The sequence below is a fragment of the Bubalus bubalis genome, chromosome 12 (genome assembly GCF_019923935.1).
Source record: "Bubalus bubalis isolate 160015118507 breed Murrah chromosome 12, NDDB_SH_1, whole genome shotgun sequence".
Classification (NCBI taxonomy): Eukaryota; Metazoa; Chordata; class Mammalia; order Artiodactyla; family Bovidae; genus Bubalus; species Bubalus bubalis.
The window spans coordinates 72277045-72304392 of NC_059168.1; the positions used below are offsets into that span (position 1 = coordinate 72277045).

The 27348-nt window shown below is 46.5% G+C and overlaps 1 protein-coding gene across 1 annotated transcript in view; it reads right to left on the reverse strand.

Annotated features, from left to right (window-relative positions):
* Positions 1-27348, reverse strand: part of DPYSL5 (dihydropyrimidinase like 5) — an 89418-nt gene that overhangs the window by 4847 nt on the left and 57223 nt on the right. Inside the window, exons 3-12 of the mRNA XM_006046210.3 lie at positions 21902-22060; positions 19885-20064; positions 19003-19071; positions 16781-16825; positions 14879-14954; positions 13862-14018; positions 8351-8492; positions 6839-6981; positions 5073-5280; positions 267-435 (exon numbers count right to left, since the gene is read on the reverse strand). Of these exons, the coding sequence (XP_006046272.1) occupies positions 267-435; positions 5073-5280; positions 6839-6981; positions 8351-8492; positions 13862-14018; positions 14879-14954; positions 16781-16825; positions 19003-19071; positions 19885-20064; positions 21902-22060 (1348 nt within the window). The remainder of the gene's footprint in view (positions 1-266; positions 436-5072; positions 5281-6838; positions 6982-8350; positions 8493-13861; positions 14019-14878; positions 14955-16780; positions 16826-19002; positions 19072-19884; positions 20065-21901; positions 22061-27348) is intronic.

The following is a 27348-nucleotide window of genomic DNA, read 5'->3' on the forward strand; positions in this document are numbered from 1 at the left end:
TCTTGCCTGGAGAATCCCAGGGACGGGGGAGCCTGGTGGGCTTCCGTCTATGGGGTCGCACAGAGTTGGACACGACTGAAGCCACTTAGCAGCAGCAGCAGCAATAGGGGGACCCAGGACTCATCACCGGGCAGGGGATGGGAGACGGAGGGAGGAGGTGGAGTAAGCCCCACTGCCTGAGTGGGACTCCTGACCCCTCTGCCTGTCTCCCTACACCCCACTGAGGTGGAGACACAAGTGCCAGGCCAAGTGGCCCTTGCTCTTACCAGAAAGGCTGAAACTGGATTCATGAAGGTCCCTCATGCCCCCGTGTCGGGTGACAGGCCGGGTTGGAGTGTCTGCCAGTGGCGTTCCCATCTCTTTTTTCCCAGGATGCACAATGACAGCTACATCCCCCAGGTAGGGCGTGCGGTCCACTCCCCTCACCTTTAAGGTCTAGTGATGGCAGAGAAAGAGAAAAAGGGAAAAGATGATACCATCAGAGCACGGACACCCTCAACCATCAGGGCCAAGACACCACCACTACCACCAGAGCTTCCCCGATGGCTGGTGAGAGTCTGCCATCTCTGTTCAGAACCCAAATTATTGCACGTGACAAAGCCTTCCTACATCTTGAGCCCAAGGGTAAAGAATCCTCTTGTACTTCCTAAACAGGGCATATGTGTGAGCATGTGCAGGTATGTGCATAAAGGAGATATCCACTGGCTCCCCCTTGACACTGGTGGAATGCTTTCCAAGGCAGCAGGTAGGCTTCGGAAATATTCAGCTTTAGAGAGCATCCCTCACGTGGAGCAGTGATCCCTTCACTGGCCAGGCTCTCAAGCTGTTGTTGTTTAATCACTAAATCATGTCTGACTATTTGCAACTCCATAGACTGCAGCACACCAGGCTTTCCTGTCCTCTGCTCTCTCCTGGAGTTTGCTCAGATTCATTTCCATTGAGTTGGTGGTGCTGTCTAACCATCTCATCCTCTGTCTCCCCCTTCTCCTTTTGCCTTCAGTCTTTCCCAGCATCAGGGTCTTTTCCAATGAGTCGGCTCTTCGCATCAGGTGGACAAAATACTGGAGCTTTTACTGGGATTGATCTGACAACTTTGTGGGAATAGAGGCTAAATACAGTTGATTTGAAGATTAGAATCCCTCACTAGCAATAGTAGTTAATTTTTTACTCACAAAGGCAGTGGAATTAAGAACCTATATTCTGCAACCAGACTGCCTATGTTTCACTCCCAGTTCTGTTACTTGGAAGCTGTGTGACCTTATGCAAGTTACATAAACTCTCTGTGCCTGTTTTCTCACTTGTAAGACTACAGAGTTGTTATGAGATCAAATGAAATAGAACACGTAAAGCTCTGGCACATGGTGAGTGACACAAAAGTACCAGCAGTTGTTATTATTGCAGAGGTCATTAATGGGGCTTTATCATTTTAAAGGGTGGTATTGTGAGAGGAAGTGTGTTGGGGTGTGTGCATAAGGTCTGAATGAGCAGCATATATAATCTATACCCCAGGCACTCATCAGAGACAGAACCTCAATCTCCTTGCTGCTCAATGCTTTTTGAAAACCTTGTTGAGAGAAACAATAGATATGGGTGATTTCTGGAATGCTCCTCAGCTTTTACATATTCCTTTGTATTCTCCAACAGATCTGTAGTTGAGCTCAGCCCTCAGAATGTCAAAGCTGGTCTAGAGTGTTTTAGCCTTTACCAGGCTGCACTTTGGGGTCCGGGTGGTGTAGGTGGGAGTATGGACCTCGTGAACCCTGGGTGAGTGACTTTGGCAGGTCTTGGAAGCCCCTGGCTTCCTGGCTTTAGATACTAGTCCCAACCCCAGGGCTGGTTTCTCCCCAAGGACCCTGCTCTGTATGGACTGCTTATTTATAATTTGGGGGAATTTAGGTTTTCTGCATACCTATATTCTATTGTGTGGTCAGTCACTCACTTGTGTCTGACTCTTTGCGACCCCATAGACTGTAGCCTGCCAGCCTCCTCTGTCCATGAGGTTTCCCAGGCAAGAATACTGAAGTGGGTTGTCATTTCCTCCTCCAGGGGATCTTCTCCACCCAGAGATCGAACACGTGTCTCTTGTATCTCCTGCATTTTGGTGGATTCTTTACTGCTGAGCCATTGGGGAAGCCCTGCGTTCTGTTATGTAAGGGCTATACTGGAGAATAGGAAATAGAGATGGCTTTTTCTTGAGGACCTTACTTTGTCATTACAATAAGTGCTTTGGATAAAGGGATTCTGGGTTAAATTTATGTCAGCCCTAGAAGCTGGGCTCTTTCACTGTGGCTGGCCCTCAGAGCAGCACAAACTGGTATCTGTCTGACATTTTTGTGAGGTTGGCTTTTAGAAGGGCTTCGAACACTTTCTCTGCCCTCTTTTGACCCTATTTCCTGACTAAAATGTTCTTTTTTGGGAAAGTCCCAGAACTGTTGACAGATATTTTTTTTTGAATTGAGATATAATTCACATACCATAAAACTCACCATTTAAAAGTATAGTTGTGTTTAGTGTAATTCACAAGGTTGTGCCACCATCACCGCTGTGTAAATTCAAAATATCTTCATCACCCCTCAAAAATCCCCATACTCATGAGCAATCACTCCCATTCTCTCTGACCAACCCTAAGCAACCACTAGTCTATTTTCTGTCTGCGGATTTGCTTCTTTTGGACATTTCCAACAAATGGAATCATATAATATGTGGTCTTTTGTGACTGGATTCTTTCACTTAGCATAAGGTTTTTAAGGTTCGTGCATGTTGTATATAGCATATATTAGCATTCCATTCCATTTCATGGCCGAATAACATTCCATTGTATGGCTATATTAACACCACATTTTGTTTATTCAATAGTTGATAGGCATTTGAGTTGTTCTCACTTTTTGGCTATAAGGAAAAAATCCTGCTATCAACATTCATGGATAAGATTTTTTGCAGACATGTGTTTTCATTTCTCTTGAGTATGTCCATACCAAGAAAGGAATTGCTGAGTCATTTTGGCAACTCTATAACTTTTTGGGAATTGCCAAACTGTTTTCCAAAGTGGCTGCACCATTTTACATTGATTTTACAGTGAATGAGTGTCCCGATTTCTCTACATCATCACTGATATTTTTTTCCATTTTCTTATTTTAAATCATTGACACCCTCTGTCAGATAATCTTGTGTGTGAATGGATCGCTTTTCCATCTCTTTCTGGCATGTCTTCCAGAGGTGGGGCTGAGGCCTCCTGCCATTGTCCCTATCTGAGAAGCATAGTGGAGATGGGACCCTTCACCTACCTGAGAGATCCTGAGTCTGTTTTCAGATTGAATACTGGGATAACTACAGTCATGCTTTGTTTACGTAGTCCAAGTCTGCTCCCCAACAGAAGACCTGATTGGGGCTAGGGCTCCTAGGCCATTGGTCATGGTGTTTCTAAGAACACCCACCATTTCTGGACAGAATCTGGAAATAGTTAGGCAGCAGCATTTTGAATCATGATGATAGTACTTTCTCCCAGAGGGGAAACCGCATGATGCTTCCACCTCTCAGTTTGTCAGACTTGTTATTTTCTGGTGATTTGGGTCCTCCACCACGAGGCTGGGGCTGCTACTGGTTCCCAGCACCTGGAGTTGTCAGGAAGGTCAGTCAGTCAGTCAGTCAGTCAGTTCAGTCTCAGTCGTGTCTGACTTGTTGTGAGCCCATGAACTGTAGCACGCCATGCCTCCCTGTCCATCACCAACTCCTGTCCACCCAAACCCATGTCCATCCAGTCGGTGATGCCATCCAACCATCTCATCCTCTGTCGTCCCCTTCTCCTCCTGCCTTCAATCTTTCCCAGCATCAGGGTCTTTCCCAGTGAGTCAGCTCTCTGCATCAGGTGGCCAAAGGATTGGAATTTCAGCTTCAACATCAGTCCTTCCAATGAACACCCAGGACTGATCTCCTTTAGGATGGACTGGTTGGATCTCCTTGCAGTCCACGGGACTCTCAAGAGTCTTCTCCAGCACCACAGTTCAAAAGCATCCATTCTTCTGTGCTCAGCTTTCTTTATAGTCCAACTCTCACATCCATACATGACTACTGGAAAAACCATAGCCTTGAGTAGATGGACCTTTGTTGACAAAGTATTGTCTCTGCTTTTTAATATGCTGTCTAGGTTGGTCATAACTTTCCTTCCAAGGAGTAAGCATCTTTTAATTTCATGGCTGCAATCACCATCTGCAGTGATTTTGGAGCCCAGAAAAATAAAGTCAGCCACTGTTTCCCCATCTATTTGCCATGAAGTGATGGGACCGGATGCCATAATCTTAGTTTTCTGAATGTTGAGCTTTAAGCCAACTTTTTCACTCTCCTCTTCCACTTTCATCAAGAGGCTCTTTAGTTCTTCCCTTTCTGCCACGCCGCACGAGCGCAGCAGCTGCGATGGCACACAGGAAGGCCAGGGCAGTCCTCAAAGATAAGTCTGGACAGTCAATCCCAGAGCAGTGAGCGAAGAGCCAGTTCCTTTGGGTGAAACTCTCCCGAGCGTTCGGTATCCCTGGAGATGAGGAAGGAGCCTCAAGCTTCACTGAACACCTAGAGTGCTAATGGAATCCAAGGACTGGGTGAAATTCTCAAAATAAGACCTCAGGCTACCCTCACACGGCAGTGAGCTATTTCAGACCTGCCCTGATCCCTTCAGTGTTGGAGACTCAGCAAAGCCCACCCACTCCACAGCAGGCACAGGGCAATTGTGGGGAGTTTTGGGAAAGAGGATCTCCAGTGCAAATATGATAACCCTGACTAAGCCAGGAGCCCCCTGCCCTGAGGGACCACAAGAAACCTGGGTGTCAGGAGTAGCTGTGAGCACCTCATAGTGTCCCTAGCTCCAAGGGACTTGGGGACCCCTCCCAGTAAATTTTACTCTGTTACAGGTGCTCCTTTTCTACTATTTTGATTGTTCCCAAAGTGACTATTCAGGCAATAGGATTCTGGTGGAAAAAACAGTGAGAACATCTTTGAGATTTACAATAGTCATATAAGAAGTCCCCAGCAGGGGTCTTCAACCCCTTCCCACATATATTCTCCCCTCTCCCTCACCATACCTTTTCTCTCTGGACCAGTTTCTTGTAGACAGTGTCTGGGAAGGATCGCAGGGGACAGAACTTGCCGGTGCCCTCAGCACACATGAAGACGCCGTTCTCGTACACGACCCGGCCTCGGCTGATGGTGACCAGCGGGACGCCGTGGCAACGCATGTTCTCGTACAGGTTGAAGTCTCCTCCCTGCACCTGGGTGCTGGCGGAGATGGTCCTGGTGGGAACGCAGTGGCGGGAGAGAACGCTATGAGAGGAGGTAAAGCTGTCACAGCTCAAAGGAAGGGAAGGTGCTCAGGGGAAGAGGTGATGACGCTCAGTGGAAAGGAAGGACTCCCAAAGGCTAGAATGAATTACGTCACCACAAAGTTATCTGTTGAAGTCCCAGTCCCCAGTACCTCAGAACGTGACTATATTCGGAGATAAGGCCTTTAAAGAACTAATTAAAGTAAAATGAGGTCATACAGGTGGGCCCTAATTCAATTAAATGGGTGTCTTTATAAGAGGAAATCGAGACGCCAGAAGTGCACACACAGAGGCAATGCCATGTAGAGACACAGGGAAGAGATGACCTCTACAAACCAAGGGTCTCAGAATGAAATCAGCCCTGCTGACACCTTGATCTTGGACTTCTAGCCTCCAGGACTGTGAGAAAATGAATTTCTATTGTTCAAGCGTCCTCCTCTTTTGTTAGGGGAGCACCCTAGCTGACTAACATACTGGCCCCCACTCTGGGGGGCTTTCTGCCAATGCAATCACTAACAGCCACACCCACAGGAGCAACAGGGACCAGCCCCAGGCTGGATGCAGAATCTGACTTCTCAAGTGCCCTAATGGAGAAGCAGGCAGGGATCTGGGCAAGGGGCTGTGCGGTGGTGCACAGGGAGAACTTTTTCTGCAGTTCAACTTTTTACCTTCAAAATCCCAGCACATTTTTGTCTTGTTCACTGTTAGCTTGTGCGTCTAGAAAAGTGCTTGGCAAATGGTAGCACTTAACAGATATTTGTTGAGTGACTGAATGAAGTTTAGTATTAGAAAACAATTCCCATCGCCCCTGGTCAAACCTCTGAGTAAAGATGATGCCCTGTATCCTGCAGCTTGATAATTCCTGATGCATTTCATTTATTCACTCAAGTTGTATTCATAAATGCTGTGGGTGTCAAGTGCTGCGTGCTCGAGAGAATGCACACTCTCAACGAGGGAAGCAGAGGCGTGATGGAAGAGTCTGGAACTGAGTGTCAGGACATCTGTCTGGTTCAGCCTCTTATTAGCTATGTGATATGGGGAGTCCCTCTACTCTCTGCTCTTAGTTTCTTCAGTGATACTCAATTGTGTCTGACTCTTTGTGATCCCATGGACTGTCGCCCACCAGGCTCCTCTGTTTATGGAATTCTCCAGGTGAAAATACTAGAGTGGGTTGCCATTTCCTTTTCCAAGTTTTTTCAATAGTAAAATGGAAGTAAGAACTCCAGCCTTGAGTGCTTCTCAGGGCTGTGAGATAAGCACATGAGATCACTGATGTGATGCAGCTGTGAAAAACTGTAAAGTGCTGTGCACATGGAGCTTGCCCTGCGGCAAGTCTTCAGACCTCGTTCACTGTTGCATCCCTAGTGCTTGGACCATGGCAAACCCTCAAGTATTTGTTGAACTGAACACATCTCAGGGACATCCTGCTCTATGCTAGAAGTAGGGCAAAGATGATGCTTTGGAGTTCTGTAACCCAAGGTCCTTAAAAACCCCATCCCCCAGCCCTGGAGACACCCAGCAGGCTTTACTTGGTGGCTTCGGGGTCCCACACCACCACGTCGGCATCAGCTCCAGGGATGATGCGGCCCTTTCGGGGATACAGGTTGAGAATCTTGGCTGCGTTGGAACTGGTAACGGCCACAAAACGGTTCTCATCCATCTTTCCTCCAACCTGAAACATGGCCAAAGGCTCAGGTCAACCAAGGTCCTGTGTGTGTGCCTCACACCCCATCACTGTTGTGAGCTTTTAGTTGGTCCGAATAATGGTGCTGAGAAGGACAATGCCATGGGCATCATCTCAGATGAGACAATCTGCATGGCTTGGTTCCCATGTGCTCATTTCCTCCTCTCTCCTTCTAGTAACAGTGGTGGGTGGGCCCTTCTTCCAAATGGTGGCTTTCTTGGGGAAAATCTACCTCCTGTTTGTAAAACCAGGTCTACTCATGTGCTCACTATGGATAAATTGGGAGCTTTCCTAGATCCATGAAAGGACATATATTCTGTGCTGGAAAGGCATCTTATAGCCCCACCCATGAGTGCATCATGGACATTCTTCAAAGGGGATTCCTAGAACTTCCCTGGTGGTCTAGGTGTTAAGAATCGCCTTCCAATGCACAGGACATGAGTTTGATCCTTGGTTGGAGAACTAAGATCCCACATGCTGCTGAGCAAATAAGACTGTCCACCCCAACTAAAGAGAAACCTGTGAGCCACAATGAAAGATCCCACGTGCTGCAACGAAGACTCGGCAAAGCCAAATAAATAAATTTAAAAAGCGATTCCTGAGCTGCCTCAGGGTCTTCCCTGAGCTGGTGGCTTAGCCTTGTGTATTTCAAATTTCTTCAGGCTCATCCCCTAAAACTGCATCTAATCTTGATAGGTCAAGACCAAACTACTTATTTTTCAGGGGCAGAACAGGTGGTATTCAAATGAAGTCCTAGTCTCTGTCTTTACTATTGGACGAAAGATACCAAGATCCTTAAAGAAAGTTCACATGCCCTGGCCCAGAAATCCATTTCTAGAAATCTGTCCTCAGGAAACAATTAGAAATGCTGACATACACTCATGAACAAAGAAATTCTGTGCAGTGTTATTGCTAAGTGCAAAAATTTGAAGCAGTTGAAAGTTCCAAACACCAGGGAAGCCGTAACTGAATATGGTGCTTCCATGGGAGGAAATCTTGTTTAGTTATTAACAAAGATGTTTTTAAAGAACTTTTACTGATATAGGAAGGTACTCAAAATACTGTTATATGAAAAAAAAGATAAACCCAGTAATTAAAATAATGTATGCTGCATGCATAGAGCTTGGGAAGAAATATACCAAAATATTAATAATTTCTCAGTATGGAATTATGTTTTTTCTAGTACTTTTCTGTATTTTCCAAATTGTCATGCTAGGACTTCTTACTTTTCTGATCAGGAAAATAAAAAAGACCTTTTCTGTTTTGTTTTTGAGTGAAACAGGAGCAGTAGTTGACCCAGCCCTCCTAAGTGTGAAAATTCTGTGGCCCAGCGCCGGGTGAGGTCCTGGGAACATACCACGCCTCTCTCCCAGATGACGCTCATGCGGTCCTGAACCCCGGTCACACCGTGGGGGATCTTAGTGAAGTCCTCCTTGCCCATAGCTTTCTGCTTCGTGGTGAAAGGCCGGTGATCTGACGCCACAATGTTCAAAGTATCACTGGGTAAAGAGAAGGACATGACTAGTAAGGGGAGGGGAGGCCAGGGTCCCAGAGGGTGAGGACAGGGGAAAAGCCTTTGCTTGGGAACCTGGCAAAGCTGGTTTCAGTCTCCACTCTGATATTTCAGAGCTGTATGACCTCTAATGAGTTAATCTGTGAGAACCTCAGTTTACACATCTGCAGAATGGGGATATGTGCTGACCATGGCACAGAATGCCAGGGTCATAGAAGACATCGAGAGTAGTCTTTGGGATGTTGACTTTAAGAGTTAAGAGAACGAACAGAGAAAAATTGAACTTAAAAGAGTTTAAAGTGAGAGGGTGGAGGTAGTTTTACTTCCCCCAAAACATATATAAACTCCCTCTCATGTCCCTGCTCAACCCCCACCTGGCCCTGCTGGCAACAAGCACGTGCTTGGTGAAATACTCAAGTTCTGTGTTAAGCTTTGTGGGACGAGGATGGACAAGATAGAAGAGCAGCCTGGCTTGATGAGCCAGCAATGACAGTGGGTCATCGCCGCTGCCACCCGTGACCATGGTCCTCAGATGGTTGCTGAGGCTGTGGTGGGTGAGGCATGCCGGGCTCTTGAGGGGCTCCTGGGCCAGCTCAGAACTTGGGGTGGAGACTTATGTCGGTGAGAGTTCACATGGTGGCAGACCCTCTGCCTGAGGAGACAGGCAGATGGCTGGCCCGCGTTCAGAGATCTCTGTAGGCCTCAGAGGTGGTGAGGGGGAGCAGGAAGGGATTGCCTCCATTGCCCAGGCCAGGACAGCCTGAAGAGGAAACACCCTAAGAGGGCAGGGAGGGGCCTGGTGGGAGAGGGGATGGCACAGCAGGGGCCCTGGAGTCTAGTTTAACTTGGAGGAGTTACCAAGCCTTGTGTGTGCATGTGGGCCAACCACAATGTCATCCTCAGAGGGGAATCTTTGCACAGAAGGCATTATTTGGCTTGGTGAGGAGGCATATTCTTAAGGCTCTCAGATGTTCAGGGTTAGGCTGCACATGGGGCTGCCTCCACTGGGGGCCTGGCAGGGCTTTCCCCAAATGACTACTATTCTTGGCAAAATCCACAGGGACATGACTTAGCTCCTCCATGGCAGGGATGGCAGCTTCTGGTGCCAAAGATGCTGCTGTGGCCCCCCGAGAGACTGCAGGAGGGGGTCCTCCACTGAGCAGAGGGTTTGTTTTAGTGTTCCCAGAGAACCCCCACCTCCCCCAGACCCAGAGAACCTGCCAGCGATGAACAGAATCTTCAGTTTTCACTCTTTCTCAGGCGTTCTCCAGACCCCTGGGTGGGGTTCAGATCAGAAAATGCTCATTAGAGTCAGGGGCTGAGGACCTATGGACCCCATGCTTTAACTGACAAGTCTAACTGAGCCCTCGACTTTCTTAAAAGGCCCACATACAAGTAAGTGTTCGCTAGGCAGGAGTGAATGAGGAGGGCACATTCCAGAAGGGCTTTTGGGGACCCCCAGTGCTGCCAGGAATCTGGGAGATATGACACACCCATCCCTACTCTTTAAAACATCACTAACTTTTGTTAAGTACTTTAAAAATGTGCTGTCCTGTGCTTAGTCGCTTTGACTCTTTGAGTTGTATCCGACTCTTTGTGACCCGATGGACTGAAGCCCGCCAGGCTCCTCTGCCCATGGGAATTCTCCAGGCAAGAATACTGGAGTGGGTTGCCATGCCTTCCTCCAGGGGATCTTCCAACCCAGGGATCGAACCCAGGTCTCCCACATTGCAGGTAGATTCTTTACCATCTGAGCCACCAGGGAAACCCGCTTTAAAAATATATAAGTTCAAATGAAAGAGTTTCTGGTCTCTTTAAGAAGTCAGATTTTAAATAAAGGACAAATCCTGACATCTACAGATTGTACTTTTTACCCTGATATACCCGAAGAGATCATATCCTAAAATAGATCATTATAAAGCAGCTCATATTTTCTTATAGAAATACGTTAATTAGTGCATGGGTTTTCTATCAAGTACTTTGCATAACACCAATTATCACTAAAATGTCATAAAAGCAAAATTACAGTAATCATGAATTCCTAAAAATGTTAAAAATATGCTCCAAATTCTATAAAATTATACAAGTTTACAATATGCACTGATTAAAAAAGGGATTCAAACTATTCTCATAATTATTCACATGAAATTATAATTCTATTTAAATGAATAGAATTTAGTTGAATAATTTAAATAAATTTGAAAAAATAAGCTAGAAATAAAAACTTGAAATTATTCAATTAATAATACTTTTCTTCTTCTGCTTGTTTAAATTTGTGTGGGTTTGGGCACTGTAATTTGGGTGGGTTGGGGAATTCATTACCTTTTTGTTCTTTCTGTAAATTTGCTTGTGAGGTATTTCGAAAGATTCTTTGACCTTGGAACGGAGCCAAAACTATTATCATGGGTTCTTGATACTGGTTTGTTTTTGTTGTGTTGATAATAGTGAAAGGAAGCTGGTTTTTCCCCCAAACAAGCATTTTTAAAAGTAAGAGCTGATCTACCATTTCTCCCTTTACTCTCTCAAATTGGTTAAAACTCTCAGAGCTGTCACTGCTCAGAATCTTAGCAATTTATGGGACAGATTTTAATTACTGCCACTGTGCCACAGCATATCCTACCCCTCCAGGGGCCACCGTGGCCCCAGGACCCTACCACTTACACTCCACTCATATTTGGAAAACCCCATAGTGCTCTTTCAGAGAAGGCAATGGCACCCCACTCCAGTACTGTTGCCTGGAAAATCACATGGACAGAGGAGCCTGGTGGGCTGCAGTCCATGGGGTTGCAAAGAGTCAGACATGACTGAACGACTTCACTTTCACTTTTCACTTTCATGCATTGGAGAAGGAAATGGCAACCCACTCCAGTGTTCTTGCCTGGAGAATCCCAGGGACGGGGGAGCCTGGTGGGCTGCCATCTATGGGGTCGCACAGAGTCAGACACGACTGAAGTGACTTAGCAGCAGCACAGTGCTCTTTAGGTTGTTAAGAGAGCAAGATGTTGAGTGGAAATTTTCCAGATGTTAGTCAACCAACCAAGACTGAAAACTAAGGACATGGATGAGATAAATGCCCCATTATCTAATGACAGCCACCTCCAACTGGGGCTGGTCACTTCCCTCAACACTCCCCACCATCATCCTAGCAGAAGTGTATCACCATCCCCACATCTATAAAAGAAGAAAACAGGGAGGGTGACTGAGGTGTTTGGTAAAATGGAGGGTCCTGTGGTCTTGCCCTTCTTCCTGTTTTCATGAGTTGAATGGTACTTTCCCTCTCCCCCAACTAGTCTACCTCAGAGTCAAGAGGAGACATTTGAAGAAGTTCACCTATGGAGATCAGAGGTGACAGGAGCAGGCACCTGCTTGGAAGATGGGTGGGTGGGCCTGCCTGAGCCTCTGAATGAGGAGAGTCAGGTCATGGGGGTGGGGCAGCCTGTAATCCCATCAGAAGGAGCGACAAAGCTGCGTGAGTTTCCTCTGGGCCCAGACTCTGCAAAAGGTGTTGGGGCTTAAGCTGCAGGCCCAGGTTCTTGTTCACAGGTAAGCTGGGAAGGGGCAGGTTAGAGGAGGTAAAGATGGGGACTCCCCTGATGGTCCAGTGACTAAAACGTTGCATTTCCACAGCAGGGGGCCTGGGTTTGATCCCTGGTCAGGATCCCAGGTCTCACTAAAGATACCACATGCTGCAAGGAAGATCAAAGATCCCGAGTGCTGCAACTAAGACTCAGCAGAGCCAAAGAAATAATTTTTGTTTTAAAAGGAGAAGTCAAGCTGGACTCCATCTCCTGTGTCAGAGGACGGCATGAGAGTGGCTCAAGAGAGCCCTTATCTGGGCACATACCCTGCACAAGGAGGGCCCCAGAAGCCAGTCACTTTCTTCCAGAGAAGAAGCAGCATCAGTTAGTACAGGGGTACAGGCTGTGCTTGGGTATGGACCAGTGTCCCCACCCCTTTAATCCTAATCCCCACCAAATTCCCCAAGCTTAGAGTTGGGAGGAGAGGAGACTGACTTTTAAACTGAACTGGACTTTAATAACCAAAAGGGAAGAAAAAGCAATGGGTTTTACCATTACCTAAACCCTGATGCTGGGAGGGACTGGGGGCAGGAGGAGAAGGGGACGACAGAGGATGAGATGGCTGGATGGCATCACTGACTCAATGGACTTGAGTTTGAGTGAACTCTGGGAGTTGGTGATGGACAGGGAGGCCTGGCATGCTGCAGTTCACGGGGTTGCAAAGAGTCTGAGCAACTGAACTGAACTGAAGGGTTACTAGAGGCAAGAATTTGCAAGCCAGTACTGGAGAAGGAAATGGCAACCCACTCCAGTACTCTTGCCTGGAAAATTCCACGGACTGAGAGGCTCCTCAGAGCCTGGTAGGCCACAGTCCATGGGGTCGCAAAGAGTCGGACACAACCGTGCAACTTCACTTCACTCACTGGAACCAAACAAAATCTTTCCATGTTTGTGTCCCACCAAAATCAGACTATCCATTGAAGCATATTATCTAGATTCAGATTGAATGGGAAAAGCAGTTTTGGAAAAACAGGAACTGGAGAAAAGAAGGTCTGGAGGAAGAGGTTAAGGAGAAAGAGGGAGAAGGTGTGGAAGAAAAAGGAAAAGAGGAAAGAAAGGAGGGAGCAACACAGAAGGGAGGGACACACAATGAGAGTAAATCAGTAGGAAACAATGAGAGGGGGAGGTGAGGAAAAAAGAAAAAGATCCACAAATATTCTCAGATAAGTCAGAGTCTATATCCTACAGCTCCCCAGTGGTCTTCAGTGTATGACAGCAAGGTCCTTTGAAATTCTGAATAGCTACTGTTCACAGTTTTATATCGGAGAAGGCAATGGCACCCCACTCCAGTACTCTTGCCTGGAAAATCCCATGGACGGAGGAGCCTGGTAGGCTGCAGTCCATGGGGTCGCTGGAAGTCGGACACCATTGAGTGACTTCCCTTTCACTTTTCACTTTCATGCATTGGAGAAGGAAATGGCAACCCACTCCAGTGTTCTTGCCTGGAGAATCCCAGGGACGGGGGAGCCTGGTGGGCTGCTGTCCATGGGGTCGCACAGAGTCGGACACTAAAGCAACTTAGCGGCACAGTTTTATATACGCTCTTTACTTGTCTCCTCAGAAGCTCTCACTCCCAATCAACTGGTCATAGGAGCACCATGGCACGGCAGGAGCTTTGGAGAAGGCAACAGAAGCAAAACTCGTCCTTTGGACACAAGGAAACCGAACTTAGGTCAGACTGGGGGCCTCTACGATATCACCTTAAAGGTCTACAAATGCCCAGCATGGCCCGAATTGTGACACAAGGCTGCATCGTGGTCCAGCTGAGGTGCCTTACTTGGCCAGCAGGCTCATGAGGTAGGTTGATGTGTTGGTGTCCAGTCTCAGGGGAGGCACTGTGACGTAGGCGGCTGCGTGGGACCAGTCCTGGTGGTAGTAGTGTAAGCCCGTGAGCGTGGCGTGTGCAGTGGTGGTCTCAGCCAGCACGACCTTCCCTGCAAGAAGAGGGGAGTCCGACCATCACCAGGAGGCCAGTGAACCTGGGGAAGCATCGGTCGGAGTCTCTCACTGGGCAGGGGAAGGAGCTGAAGTCAGAAAGGAAGGGACTAGCCTGAGTTCGGCTGGGCGTTGGAGACCCCAGCTGCGGTCAAGGCCAGAGTGCTCCCGCGTCCCAAGAGACAGAGGCAGAAGGCTGGGTCCACAGCGCAGGTGAGACCCTGGAGGAGATCTAGCTAGAGGAGAGGTAAGAGGCGGGATGCAGAAGGCAGTGTGGCGGGAGGGCTGGAAGGCCCTAATTTATATCCCCAGGTTCGTGACTGTGATCTTTTACACTTGTTATCAGGCCCTCACTGGCACCCCGAGCCAGGCCGGGAGTACAAGCATGGACAAAGCCTTCAGGCGTGGCAAGGTGCTCAGACACACAGGTGTCCCAGGGCTGGTACACTGGGTTCCTGAAGGGAATGTCCAGTTCCGACACTGTCATTTCTCCAAGGACTTCATAGGTATTTCCCCCTGAAATGTCCGCTGGAACTCATCCAGGATTTTATGTTGGTTACCAAGGCAACCACTAGGAAAACCCAAGAGACCAAAAAAAATAAAACCAAACCAATTCATGAGTTGATTAAAAAACTTGGAAAATTTTTATCAATCTGAGGAGAGGTGACAGACACTTCTGTAAAGCTGTTATGCATACAAATGTGCAGAGGAAAACCCTGATTCTAAGGGGCCGACCCCAGGCCTGGGCAGGAAGACAGCAGGAAAGAGAAGGGCAGGGCAGTCTCAGGGCCTGGCCTCAGGAGCCAGGAGGGAAAGTGCATGAAGCTGCTGGGCACCCCTCACACAAGAGCTAACTCACCTTGCATCTTAGCAGCTGCAATAACATCACCGGCTGAGATGCTGGACACGTTGACCAGATAGATGGGACAGTGAGTCTAAACACAAGAAACATGGTGGGAAGGAGAGAGCATCAACCCCGTAACAAGCATCAAGATGACCAGACAGGATTAGTCCTGGCGCCAGCACTTCCCCCTGTATCGCTCTGTACCCTCCTTAGGCTGACAGTCTTCTGCACAGAATGCAGGCCTGGCAGCTGCAGGCTAGGGGAACCCCACAAAACAAGGAGGGGACAGGTGGTGCCCGGCACCAGAGCCCACAGGGGGAGCATCTGGGTAAGATATCAAGTGCTGAACCTCACATTTTCTAATATACAACTTAAAATGAGGGATTTTTTCCTGTTCATGAATGTGAAGACCTAGATACAGTTGTGTATTATGTCCCATATCTAAAATCATGATGCCTGCCATGTGAAGGCTGCTCTATCAGCAGACAGAATGTACCCTACCCCAGAGAAGAAGCGTTACATAAGAGGTTCAGGGTTCAGTCTACATCAGACAGGACCAGTCTTGCAAATGGACACCTGGATTATAACACTGATTAACTTTTCCTCTACTGAACTGTGCAACCATGGTCCATGGTTTCACTTCTCTGGGAATATGTTTGAGCTAAAAAAAGGAGGAATTGCCCTTTTGTTGTTCAGATCTTTCCTTACTCTGGGTAAGTCTCCATCAGGAAGTAATTGCTAGCATAATTATTGTTATAACAATAAAATGATGCCCTTGTCCAGCTTCTAGACTTATAAAGGGCTAATGGAAAACTTTTCCCATATGTTATTCTAGTGCCTTCTTTTCTTATCAAATTAGGAGGATAGAGAATTTAGGAACTGGCCTGACATTTGATGTGCTTGGTACAAGTTTCCTGACTAATTCTGAGACCAACTGGACCTCTGGCCTCTGTGTTCCCCTGGTGTCCCTAACACCACACCCTTCACCCTCTGCTCACAGCCTTCAAGGTAGCCCAAGTCTTTCCAGAGGAGAAGTTCTCAAGTGTTAGTGCCTATCAAAATCATTGGTGGGCTTGTTAAAACACAGATTGCTGGGCGTCACCCCCAGTTTCTGATTCAGTGGGTCTGGACCAGCCTGAGCATTTGTGTTTCTGAGTTCCTATTTCTAACAAACAATGTGGATGCAGCTAGTCCAGAGACTGCACTTAGAAAACTAGTGTTTTAGAGAAGGTAGTTTGGATTATCTGAGCAAAGGGAACCCTCTAGTGACAGTTCAGGAGGGGAAATGACCTTGATACAGAGTTCTACTGTGTACAAAGTGCTTTTCCTTCCACCATTTGTTTGATGCTCACAACCATCCTGTAAGGAGTGGCTGATAACCTCACTCCAGTTTTAAATAATTAAACAGTCTGTTGGAATGGTTGGTTGACTGGCATGTGACCAGAAGCTTGTCTTTGATCAAGCTTGTCACGCCTCTTGCTTGTTCCCACCACAACACCGCATCAGTGCCCCCTTACCCTGAACTGTACCAAGAAAAAAATCACGAATGGCCCAGAGCTAGAGGTCTGAATTGTGATTATCTAAGTAAAAATTTTTGTTCCTCTAGAAGAAACAGATTCCAGTTGCCATGAGGCTCTGTGGTCCCCACTTTGCCTCGCCTTCCTTGGGAGTTGTTTCCACTTGAGCAATGAACCAGATGTCAGTAAGTTCAGTGGGGTGGAACAGACAGCCAGTGGCAAGGAGCGCTCCTATCATGGCTGTGAGAATAACAATGTTCATTTAGCAAACGATGTCCATTTGGGGTCCTGTGAACCAGACCTGGTGCTAGCACCCAGAGCAGATTGGGACTCCACCATCCAGGCTGGTTTCTGACCCCAGAGTTGAAAATGGGCTGACAGTGAGCTGGGGTCTACTTACTCTGTTTGCAATGGTGATAACTCGGTGAGTGGCTTCTGCTTCCAGCTGTTAGGAACAGAGGACAGGAAGAAAACAAACTTCATCATCTCCCCAAGCAAGCTTACCTCTGCCTGATACCCCACCCTGTAGAAAGTGCTGGAATGTCTGACTCAGAGCCGGAGGGGCCAACTGCACCCACAGACACTGGCCTGGGAAGAAACCCTGAGCAGGGGCACCAAGTTCCAGCCACCTCTGTTCACCTCGAGAACATCCCAGGACTTAGTGTTCCAGACGTGTCTTCCCTGGACGCTACTCAGGGCTTAATTCAAAGGCAACAAAACAAGAGCAAACAAAAACACCTCCCCTGGTTTCTGGTGCCTTCTCTCCACAGCCATCTCAGAACTGTAGCAAAGGAGCAACACTGACTGATTTCAAGCTGGAAATTAGCCTAGATCAGGATTTCTGAACCTTGACACTATTGACATTTTGCGTGAGGTAATTCTTTGTGGTGGAGGCTGAATGGACATTGTGGGCTCTTTAGCAGCAGCCCCTTCCTCTACCTACTAGATGCCAGTAACATCCTCCCTCTGAGTTGGGATAACCCCAAATATCTGAAGCTCCAGTACTTTGGCCATCTGATGCAAAGAGCCGACTCACTGGAAAAGACCATGATGCTGGGAAAGAGTGAAGGCAGGAGGAGAAGGGAATGACAGAGGTCGAGATGGTTGGATGGCATCACCGACTCAATGGACATGGGTTTGAACAAGCTCTGGGAGATGGTGTAGGACAGGGAAGCATGGCATGCTGAAGCCCATGGGGTCGCAAAGAGTCGGACATGACTGAGTGACTAACAAAATATCTCTAGACATCACCAAATGTCCCTGGGGAGCAAAATCTCCCCAGATGCTCCCCTTTAATCAGTAGATGATGGTGGTGGTAATTCTTGCTTTTACTAGGCGCTACAGTCAGTGCCTTGCTCCTCTCCTGGTAGAACTCCACAAAGTGCAGTCCTGCACCCATCACCCACGCACCCCTGTTCTCACGGGCACTCTCAGTGCATTGTCTTTATTGAAGTTGGTGTGTCTTTCTCTACCAACTCTGAGGTGCCCAGACTGGAGCTGCATTCAAGGGCTCTGACAGACAGGGACAGACCCAGGGCAGGAGTAAGGCTTACACAGGGCTGACCCAGTATAAGCAGGCTTAGTTTCTGTCAGATGGTAGAACCATCACATCCTGTCTCCAGCTCTTCATTCCTCAAGGCTTCCCCATCAATTCTTCATGGGCATCCAACCACCACTCTGCATCTAAGGCTTTGAAGAAACAGAAAATAGCTTTCTCCTCACCAGTGGTGGGGGATATCTGAACAGGGCCATAGGGCAAGAATGCATTATTTATCTAATGTGATCCTCCAGAGTCAAATTCTTCAGAAAATGGGAACTGGAGGGCATTTGTGTCAACATCCTGCAAAACTACGCAAGGGTAAAATCAGAGGGCAGAGGAGGGGCAGGCCTTGGTTACCATTCTCTGCGATGAATAGGAAAAGAGGGAGAGAGCACACACATGTGCCTCTTGTTTGTAGTGGGAACAGTCCCGAGTTTTCCTCAGACACTCAAAGGGATCTCAGCCCCCAAATGCGGATTCACTGGCTTACAGCCTGGAGTTTCTTCTAGCATCTGAAGGCTCTTTCAGTCTGTCTTTTCTCTCCCAGTTTAATTTTGGCCACTGCAACCCCTCACATCCTCACATGGCCTCCCTCAGATCCTTGAAATCAGAACCCAACCCAGGTGGGTCTGTTTCTCCAAAGTGGTCTTCCCCACGGACGTTCAAGGCCTGGTCAGCTGAAGCATAGTAGCAGTGTAGTAGGGTAGTCGTATTAGCTGCACACTCCTGTCCGACTCTTGGCGACCCCATGGACTGTAGCCTGCTAGGCTCCTCTGTCCATGGAATTCTCCAGGCAAGAATTCTGGAGTGAGTTGCCATTCCCTTCTCCAGGGGAATCTTCCCGACCCAGGGATCAAACCCAGGTCTCCCACATTGCAGGCAGATTATTTACCATCTGAGCCACCAGTGAAGTCCCAGCTGTAGTATGGAGGAGGCTGCTCCTTGGGAAGCTTCCAGTTGGGAATTTCACCCATGGAGAAAGCAACACCAGACAACCTGTATTCACAGATGTCTCATGCATCCTAAAGATTCTGTGAATCTATAGGAAGGACGTTGACAAAGAATGCAGACGTCTTTCTCACCTCCTCTGGACGGCTGATCTCAATGCCTTCTGGGCCTGTGATACCCAAGTCTAGTGCTTCCTTTGCTCCCTGAATAATAGCAAAAGAAAGAAAATCGAGAGAATGAGAGAGATACAAAAAACATAACCCAAGGGACTATAAAGTATGCTCAGCCCAGCCCATGCCAATAGGCTTGCTGCTTTTCTCACTTCTGTAATCCTCATCTTCTAAAAAGGGCAGGATTAATACAGGGCTCCCCTGAGACTCACTTCAGAATGATTGAAAATATTTTTTTCCTCTTAGAAATACAGTTCAGTCACCAGCCAACAGGCCTGGGACACTAAAGACATGCACTCTTTATTGATCTGAAAAATCAGAATTTCCTCACTGGAAATCTAGTTAAATCTCCAGCTTCTAGAAATGCCTAGATTAGCCTTTACCCCAAGTGTCCTTCTTAAGATCCAGGAGTAAAAAGGGGCTTGTCTGTCTTGGTCCCAGTGAGAAGATCTCTCTAATACCTCTGCTCCTTTGAGGAGGTCCAGGAAAGTGGAAGGCTGACTCTTATTTATTCTTATTTTAATGTCACATCTCATTTCTTAGAGATGCTCTGCATTCCTTGTGGTAATGGAATTTAAATATCATATTAGAATGAAGATATCATCATTCAAGACTTAGAAACCCTTTTGAACTACAAAGGAAGATTTGTTTTTTTACAGACGCTAGAAAAGTTTGGATTTGGGGGCAAAGATCCATCATCTGGGGTGTTAACATCTCACACTTTCTTTTAGAATTTCTTTTAGAATTTGTCTTATCTGCACCCTGTAGGATGGGTCACAGGTGGTCAAGAATCCCTCTGAGAATTGGTGCCCGCCCCCTCTCGCCCAATATTCTCTACTGCCTTGCCTCAGCCACGAGCTCCCCATTTTCAGCATGGACTCGGGCGATAGCTCCAATATCCTTGCAAGCGTGAAACACTTGGTACAGCTCGCTGTCCCGAAGCATATACAAGTCCTTGTAGGTCATGAACATCTGAAATGAGTTGACTCCCTTCTCCCTCACCAGGGTCTCCATTTCCACTTTCACCTGCAGGGCAAAACATAAAGGCAGTGTCACCTGGTACAGACCTGGTACAGATTATCCAGAGGCTGGCTGGCCGATGCTGGCCCAGCATGGAGGAGAGAGGTAGCTCAGTGGATGGAGTTGCCACGTGACCACCCGTAACCTCATAGTATGTCACTCTCCTCCCACTCCCCAGGCTGCTGTGAGGTCAGATGAGCAAATGGACACAGAAGTGCTTTGAAAATGGTCCAGCATGCTACAAATATAGAAACACTATCTGGGCATGTTTCTCGAATCACATAAGCCTGTCTATATTTCTGTCTCCAAATCAGCCTTGTTGGTAAATGCACTAATGACTTTCATAGCTTGGTCAGTTCCCTCCATCCCCATAATGGAAGGGGTGTTACAGAAAAGGCATACTAATACTAAAAATCCAGAGACCTAGGGAAAAATCTAATTTAGGGACAAAACCAAACATGAAATAAAGCTATGTGAATATGGAGATTGATCCCAATACTATTTATACTAGGGAAAAAAATGGAAGAAACACTGGTCTGACAATAGGTAAATAAATTGTGATTCATCTACTTGACAGAACACTGAGTGGCCAGGGCATTGATGGTCATGAAGACCATGCGGCCAAATGGAAAATGCTCACACTTAAAGCAAAAGAGTTACTATGTAAAAAGCAGGTATGAAAAAGACCAGAAAGAAATGAGCTAGAATAGCAATGGTCATTGTATTGGGGGCGACTGGATTATGGGCTTCCTTTCTTTTCTATTTTTAAAATCTGTAATTAGAAAAAAATTTTGATTACCATAGAAAAGAATTTAAAATTCTAGATACATGAAAGTCCCCACAATCTCTGGGGAGTTAGGGATGACTGGCTTGGCCACAATGTTGAGGATCTGAGTGGATCCTCGATTCCAGTCCCTTGATGGGGGAGGGAAGGGAGAGAGGCTCCGGGTAGGAGGGGGTCACCCACCCAGGAGGGTGTCTGAATTGGACAAAACCTCCATCTAAGATAAGGGATGGCTGGCATTAGGAATAAATGGCATCTTCTGCCCGGTACCAGGAGGGGAGTCTTCATGTGGGAGCTGGGTGGCTCTGCGGCCTTTTATGAGCACCCTTTTAGAAGTAATGAGTGAGACTGGGTGAATCTCACAATCAAGGCTTGTACTCAAGGGCGGAAGTGCAGTCAGGCTTTTAGTTACCCCCTCAGAAGGGAGTTAGGCTCTTTAGGTCAGGGTCCCCAGCTGGAGAACTTTGTAAAATCTCTCAATGCTTGTTTATTTTTAAGATCCCAGGGCACCCACTCAAGTACTGGCACGTGGTGATTAATGAACACTTGATGAAAGAATGAATATTCGGGCTGCTTCCCGGGGGCAATAAGCAGTAAAAACTCCAGAAGTGAAGCAAAATCTAAATGCCTGTGAATCTGTTTTCAGGAAGAACAAGGAAGTGGGAAGCCAGGGAGCAGGGCTTGGACTCTTGCCCTGGAGCCTGGGCAATGGGAGGCCAGGATAGCCAGGGGCACAGAGGCTGAACAGAGACAGGGCCTAGTCGGAGGTAGCCTCAGGGCGCTTAGAGCAGGAGCTGGGGCCCAGCAGGAAAGACGCACCCATTCTTCCTGGGTAAGATGGTAAGATCCATTCTTACCACACGGCACTGAGCCAGGACAGGACCCTCTGTTCTGAGACCTCAGTGCTGTTACTTCCAGCACAAAATGATTTGACCCTGGGGGCTGACCTCGCTACTCAGCCACAGTGTCAGCTGGTCACCCACAGCGTCACCCACTAAATGGCCCCTCCGCCAACAAGAGCACTGGTTCTCCTTTCAGGGTTCCACCCAGCACTGTTACCTTGGGAGCCCACCAGGTGATCCCCACGTGGAGGGCATAGTCACAGCAAACCTTGGGGTCGGCCAGACCCCGGCACTTCTCGTAGGCTTCCACAAGGGAGGTCTCCTTGTCAGGCAGGACATGGCCGATGATCATGGTGGTGCCTCCAACGAGTGCTGCCTGAGGGAGACGGGAAAAGCCATCCGGTTACATTTCTACCCATATGTGGGTCGCTGCATGGAGAGACACTGGGTCCTCAGGTGGATATTCAGGACAACCACTGACTCTCCCACATAGGAGGCGGGGGGTCCAAGTGCAGCAGTGTTCGGGAAACTGCGAGGGGCTGGAGTTCCTGGGTTACACATAGGAGCCAGCGTATAACCTTCATCATTACTGTGGATCCAACACACAAAGCTGCTTCTTCCTCATCTGGGGTTGTGGCTCGGTGCTTTGGAAAAACCACTCAGTGTGTTTCCTCAGCCTCTATTTCCCAATGAGACCATTCCCCCCAAATGATTTCTGACCAACTTGAATATATGAGTGAAGTGAAGTGAAAGTTGCTCATTCGTGTCCGACTCTTTGCGACCCCATGGACTATACTGGCCATGGAATTCTCCAGGGCAGAATACTGGAGTGGGTAGCCTTTCCCTTCTCCAGGGGATCTTCCCAACTCAGGGATTGAACCCGGGTCTCCTGCATTGTGGGTGGATTCTTTACCAGGTGAGCCACAAACGAAGCCCTGAATATATAGATGAGGTATTTTTATAATATTATTTGTAATATTTTATATATATAAAATATTACATGTATATCTGTATATAGTTACACATCTACATGTAAACCATAATGAAGTTATAATATTATTTTAGTTACAGATATATATGTAAACCATAATGAATAAAATATTAATTTGAATATATTGTTTTGTTTTATTCTCTCACATTTCATTAAGCAATTCTGGTCAAAGTTTTTATAGACATTTTCAAATTGTTATCTTTGTTTTTAGTTTTTCCAAGAACATTATTTCCATTTGACTTGTTTGAGATTGCATTTTAGGGCCCTGTCTGATTTATCAGTGAAAAATTACCCAGGGTTTGATCCCTGGGTCGGGAAGATCCCCTGGAGAAGGGAATGTAATCCACTCCAGTATTCTTGCCTTGAGAATCCCATGGACAGAGGAGCCTGGCGGGCTACAGTCCATGGGGCTGCAAAGAGTTGGACACGACTGAGTGACTAACATTATCCCTATCATTTAAAAAATATTTTGATGCAGCATCTTTACATCGTTGGATGGCTGTGAAAGTCAAGAGAAGTATCACTTTGTAAAGTTTTGTCCTAATATGTGTGAGTAATTATTCAGAATTTAGTTGTTTATCTCTGTTTTCTGTATGGGAGGAAATCAGCACAATGAAACTGTCTTGATGATTTCATGCTTCTCTATTCAGTTAAATCCTTCATCACAAATCAGAAATATTGCTGGATAATAAGGAACTGAAAAAAAATTAGTTCAGTGGCCAACAAACAATTAAAATGAAAACTCTTGCAACACTGATTTTCCATGCTGACCCTGGCTGGGTGGGTGAGACTTGTCGCCCTGTTGTCCTGGCCTGACTTCTTTCATAACTTGAAATAACCAACAGAGGGTGCTAGTTCTTCGGTTCACACGTAGGACCCATGATGTGGGAGGCAGAGAGACGTAGGAAGGGGAAGAGCACCAGATTGTAGCTTTACTAGCTGGCTTCTATTTCAGATTTGGCTGGATGGTGCCAGGCTGATTCACCCTTGTAGCAGGTGGTTGTAGTCTATTTTGTCCTGAAATGCATTTCTTGCTTTTATGTGTGGACACGGGGGTGTCTGGTATATTGGGATTTTACACACTAAATTGTTTTACTTCTTCTGGGGTTCTAGATTGTTTTCCTTTGCACTCCCTCGTCCATCTGTGGCCTTGCGTCAAGAAGAAGGGAACCTGGAAACAGCACAGTGGAATAAGAGAGCCAAGACAGTTCTTAGTATCTGTGGGTTTCTGAGAGTGGAAAAGATCTACCTGCTGAATCTCCAGGTTGGCTCAGATCAAGCTAACAAACTGTTATATAGAATATATTCTAGGCACCTACTGTAACAGATACAACTTCATAATGACTGAGAAGGCTAGGCCTGAGTTCGCAATTCTCAGAGTCCTTGCAGTTCTGAGATACACTGCAGGAGATGTTGGCCTCCAGCCTCTGCGTCTGCCTCCAGCTCACACCCCCCAACCCTGGATCCGTCCTGCAGCTGCAGATCTAAGCTCTGCTCACCCCTGCAAGATGGTGCCCTGGGGCTTGGTGTGCACACAGTGGGGGTCTGGCCCCCAAGCAGACAGATACAGGCTAATATAGGCCCTGGCCGTGCTGAGACCCTTTGTCAGTGGATTCCAGGGCCCCAGAGTATAGTCCAGGATTTTGGGACAGTGGGCTCTGGGCCTGGAGGTCACCTGGAGTCCAGAACTCATGGCAGAGACTCCTCTTGCCTGGGTCCAAGGATAGTAACTGAAAAGTGTTCTGGAAGGAGTCAGAAGCATCCAACAGTGGTCCTGACTATCACATTTACTGGCTGTAATCCTGTGTGTCTACTCTGCTCTGTGCCTTACCTCTGGGGGCTCAGAGAAGGTCAGGTGGCAATGGATGTGAGAGCAACTATCAGCTGCAAAGGACACATAAATAGCTGGAATAGTCATTACTGCTGTTACCCCAGGCCTCAAAGTGAGCTTAACAGGAGTAAACATTCCTCCAGCTGCAGGTTTGGAGCCCAGAGCAGATGCTGGATGCACAAGCGCTGGTTTCCTCCCAGGCAAGATACACACAGAGCTGGCTTCTAAAATATGCACAGCTCCCACCCACGGAATGAATGCCGACAAGCTCAGTCTTCACGGGAATGTGGTATCACAGATGTGACAGACCTTTCTACTGTCATCCCACACAAAACGGCCTTACAGAAATCAACAGCAGAGCGTGACCCAATCCTGTTCCGGAGGCTTTCAGAAGGATGATGTTTACGATAATCAAAAGGCAATGTGACTGTGTGACTGCTGAATGTTCAGAACTGTGTTTATGCAAGAAAAGGAAGCTGTGAAAGATCTTTAGAAATCGGTAGAAATGATGTTCATGGAGGCTAAGTCTCAACAGGGAACAGGGGTGATGCTATAACGAGTGAAAAGGCAGCATTCAATATGTGTACCCAAGATGCTTTAGAAGTGTGTTTGAATACACACACACCCACACAAAGAAACAAAATGGAAGGAAATATACCAACACATTAACAATGACTGTTTTTGGATGATGAGATTCTGAGTAATTTATTTTTTTTCTAATTTTCTGAAATTTCTCTCTTAGACTATATTACTTTCATAATATACATAAAAATAAATTTGAGGGAAACTAAAGCTATTTGAAATTTAGTCAGCCATGTTTATGTGCTTAAAATACTTTCTTTTAAAGGTATGAAACATTTCAACCATACAGTAAAAGTACAGAACATAATACAACACATACCCATAAACCCATTACTCAGATTTAACAGACATTAACTTTTTACCATATTTACCTTACATATTTTTTAATTAAAAAATGAAGGAAAATATTTTCAATATAATAAGAGCTCTTCATCTTAAAATTTCCATCCCTCAACCCTGAGGTTGATATAAACTTCTCCCATCCGTTTTGCACTTTCACTGTATTTGCTTTGCAAATTAAAAAAAGGTACACAAATGGTTTTATAACTTCCATGTTCTTTCGCAATTTGCTTTTTAAATTTGACATCTTTAAGATTCATTTAAGTACAGATATTTCATTTACTTTAATTAATTCACTGTATGAACACTCCTCCAGGCATGTATTCATTTCTGAGTTCAGGGACATTGCTATGCACAGTCCTGGCACATCCTCACCCACACCAGGGCAGTCCCCGCATTCAGGGTATATGCTGCCAGGAAGTAGAACTGCTGCTTCCCAACACATGAGCATCTCCAATCATGCCAGACTCGACCATGGAACAGCTAACTCAGCAGGGCCTCCTGGAACCTGGTGGCTGACCAGAATGGCCCACTTATCAACCCAAGCCCTTTTTTTTTTTTTTTTGACATAAACTACTTTCCAGCCAAGCATTCCCCACTGTGCATGTGGCATTCCTTTCTATTGTGAATGTAGACCTGACATCTCTCACTACTGAGTTAATATGGACTTTAGGACCATTTGTTTAACCAGCAGACACAGCATCATTACATCCATTTGCCAGGATATGAAACAGAATTTTATTACTTCAAAGGGTTGCCATTATTTTATTTTTGATATTGATGACATACTGCTGGGTAAATCTGGATTGATTTGATGCCCAGTCATGTCACTTCCACTTGCCCCCTAAGGAAAACCAGTCTACGTAATAGTGATCCATTTTATGACACAGTTCCCAGGCATACACTTGGCAAGAACTCATACTGAACTCAACCTAAACCTGTTGTTATAAATGTCATCTTTACGCTTCAGAAGTTACAGACCACTGTGGGCAGACCACTGTGGGCACTCGGGGGTCTTTGTACTGACTGTGGACCTGCTCAGCAAGTTGAAAAGAAATTTCATATGTAATTTATTTGCTGATATCACAGAGTTGGAAAGAATAGTGCCTTGGCCTTTCCTGACTTTGTCAGGACAAATCTGGAGGGTCTGTAGCATTTCCTACCTTGCTGCAGGTGTAGCCACATATTGCTGAGTTCCCACTAACAATGTTTTTCTTTTTTTCCTCTACCCCTCCACTCTGCACCTCAAAGGAAAAAGTTTGATTCTCTAACTCCAAGGCCAAGAACCAACAGGTCAAGACACAAACTTGGTGCCATGATGTTGAGAAGGCACTTGGGTCTGAGCTTATCTGTGGGGTTTTTCATTAGGAATGAGGGAAGGACTTCCTGGATCATATTTTCATACTGATGCTCAGAAAAGGGGGAGTGTTTGGGGGAGGTTATTGGAATCAGAAGAGCTAGATCTGCTACTATCTAGATGTACAGATTAAGGGCAACTCAAATTTCACAGAGGGAACAATCCTGCACTGAGAATCAAATAACAATTTTTTTTTTTTGGCTGCATGGTCTTACTTGCCCTAAGACATGTGGGATCTTAGCTTCCTGACCAGGGATCAAACCTGTATCCCCTGCATTGCTAGGTGGATTCTCAACCACTGGACCACTGGGAAAGTCCCCCAAATAACAAGTGTTTGTATATGCTTTGTAAACTAAGTCCAATGCAAACATTTTAACATTTCTTAACATGACTGAGAAAGTCATCACTTGTTCAAATGGATCTGCTTCTCTTGGAATTGCTGAACTGTTTCCTTTTCTTTTCACATTGAAATTATCTTCCATCTTTTACTCATATTTGCTTGAAGTACAGAGAAAAGAAATAACCAGCTCAGTGGTTTCTCCCTTGTGCTGAATAACTTCCTTC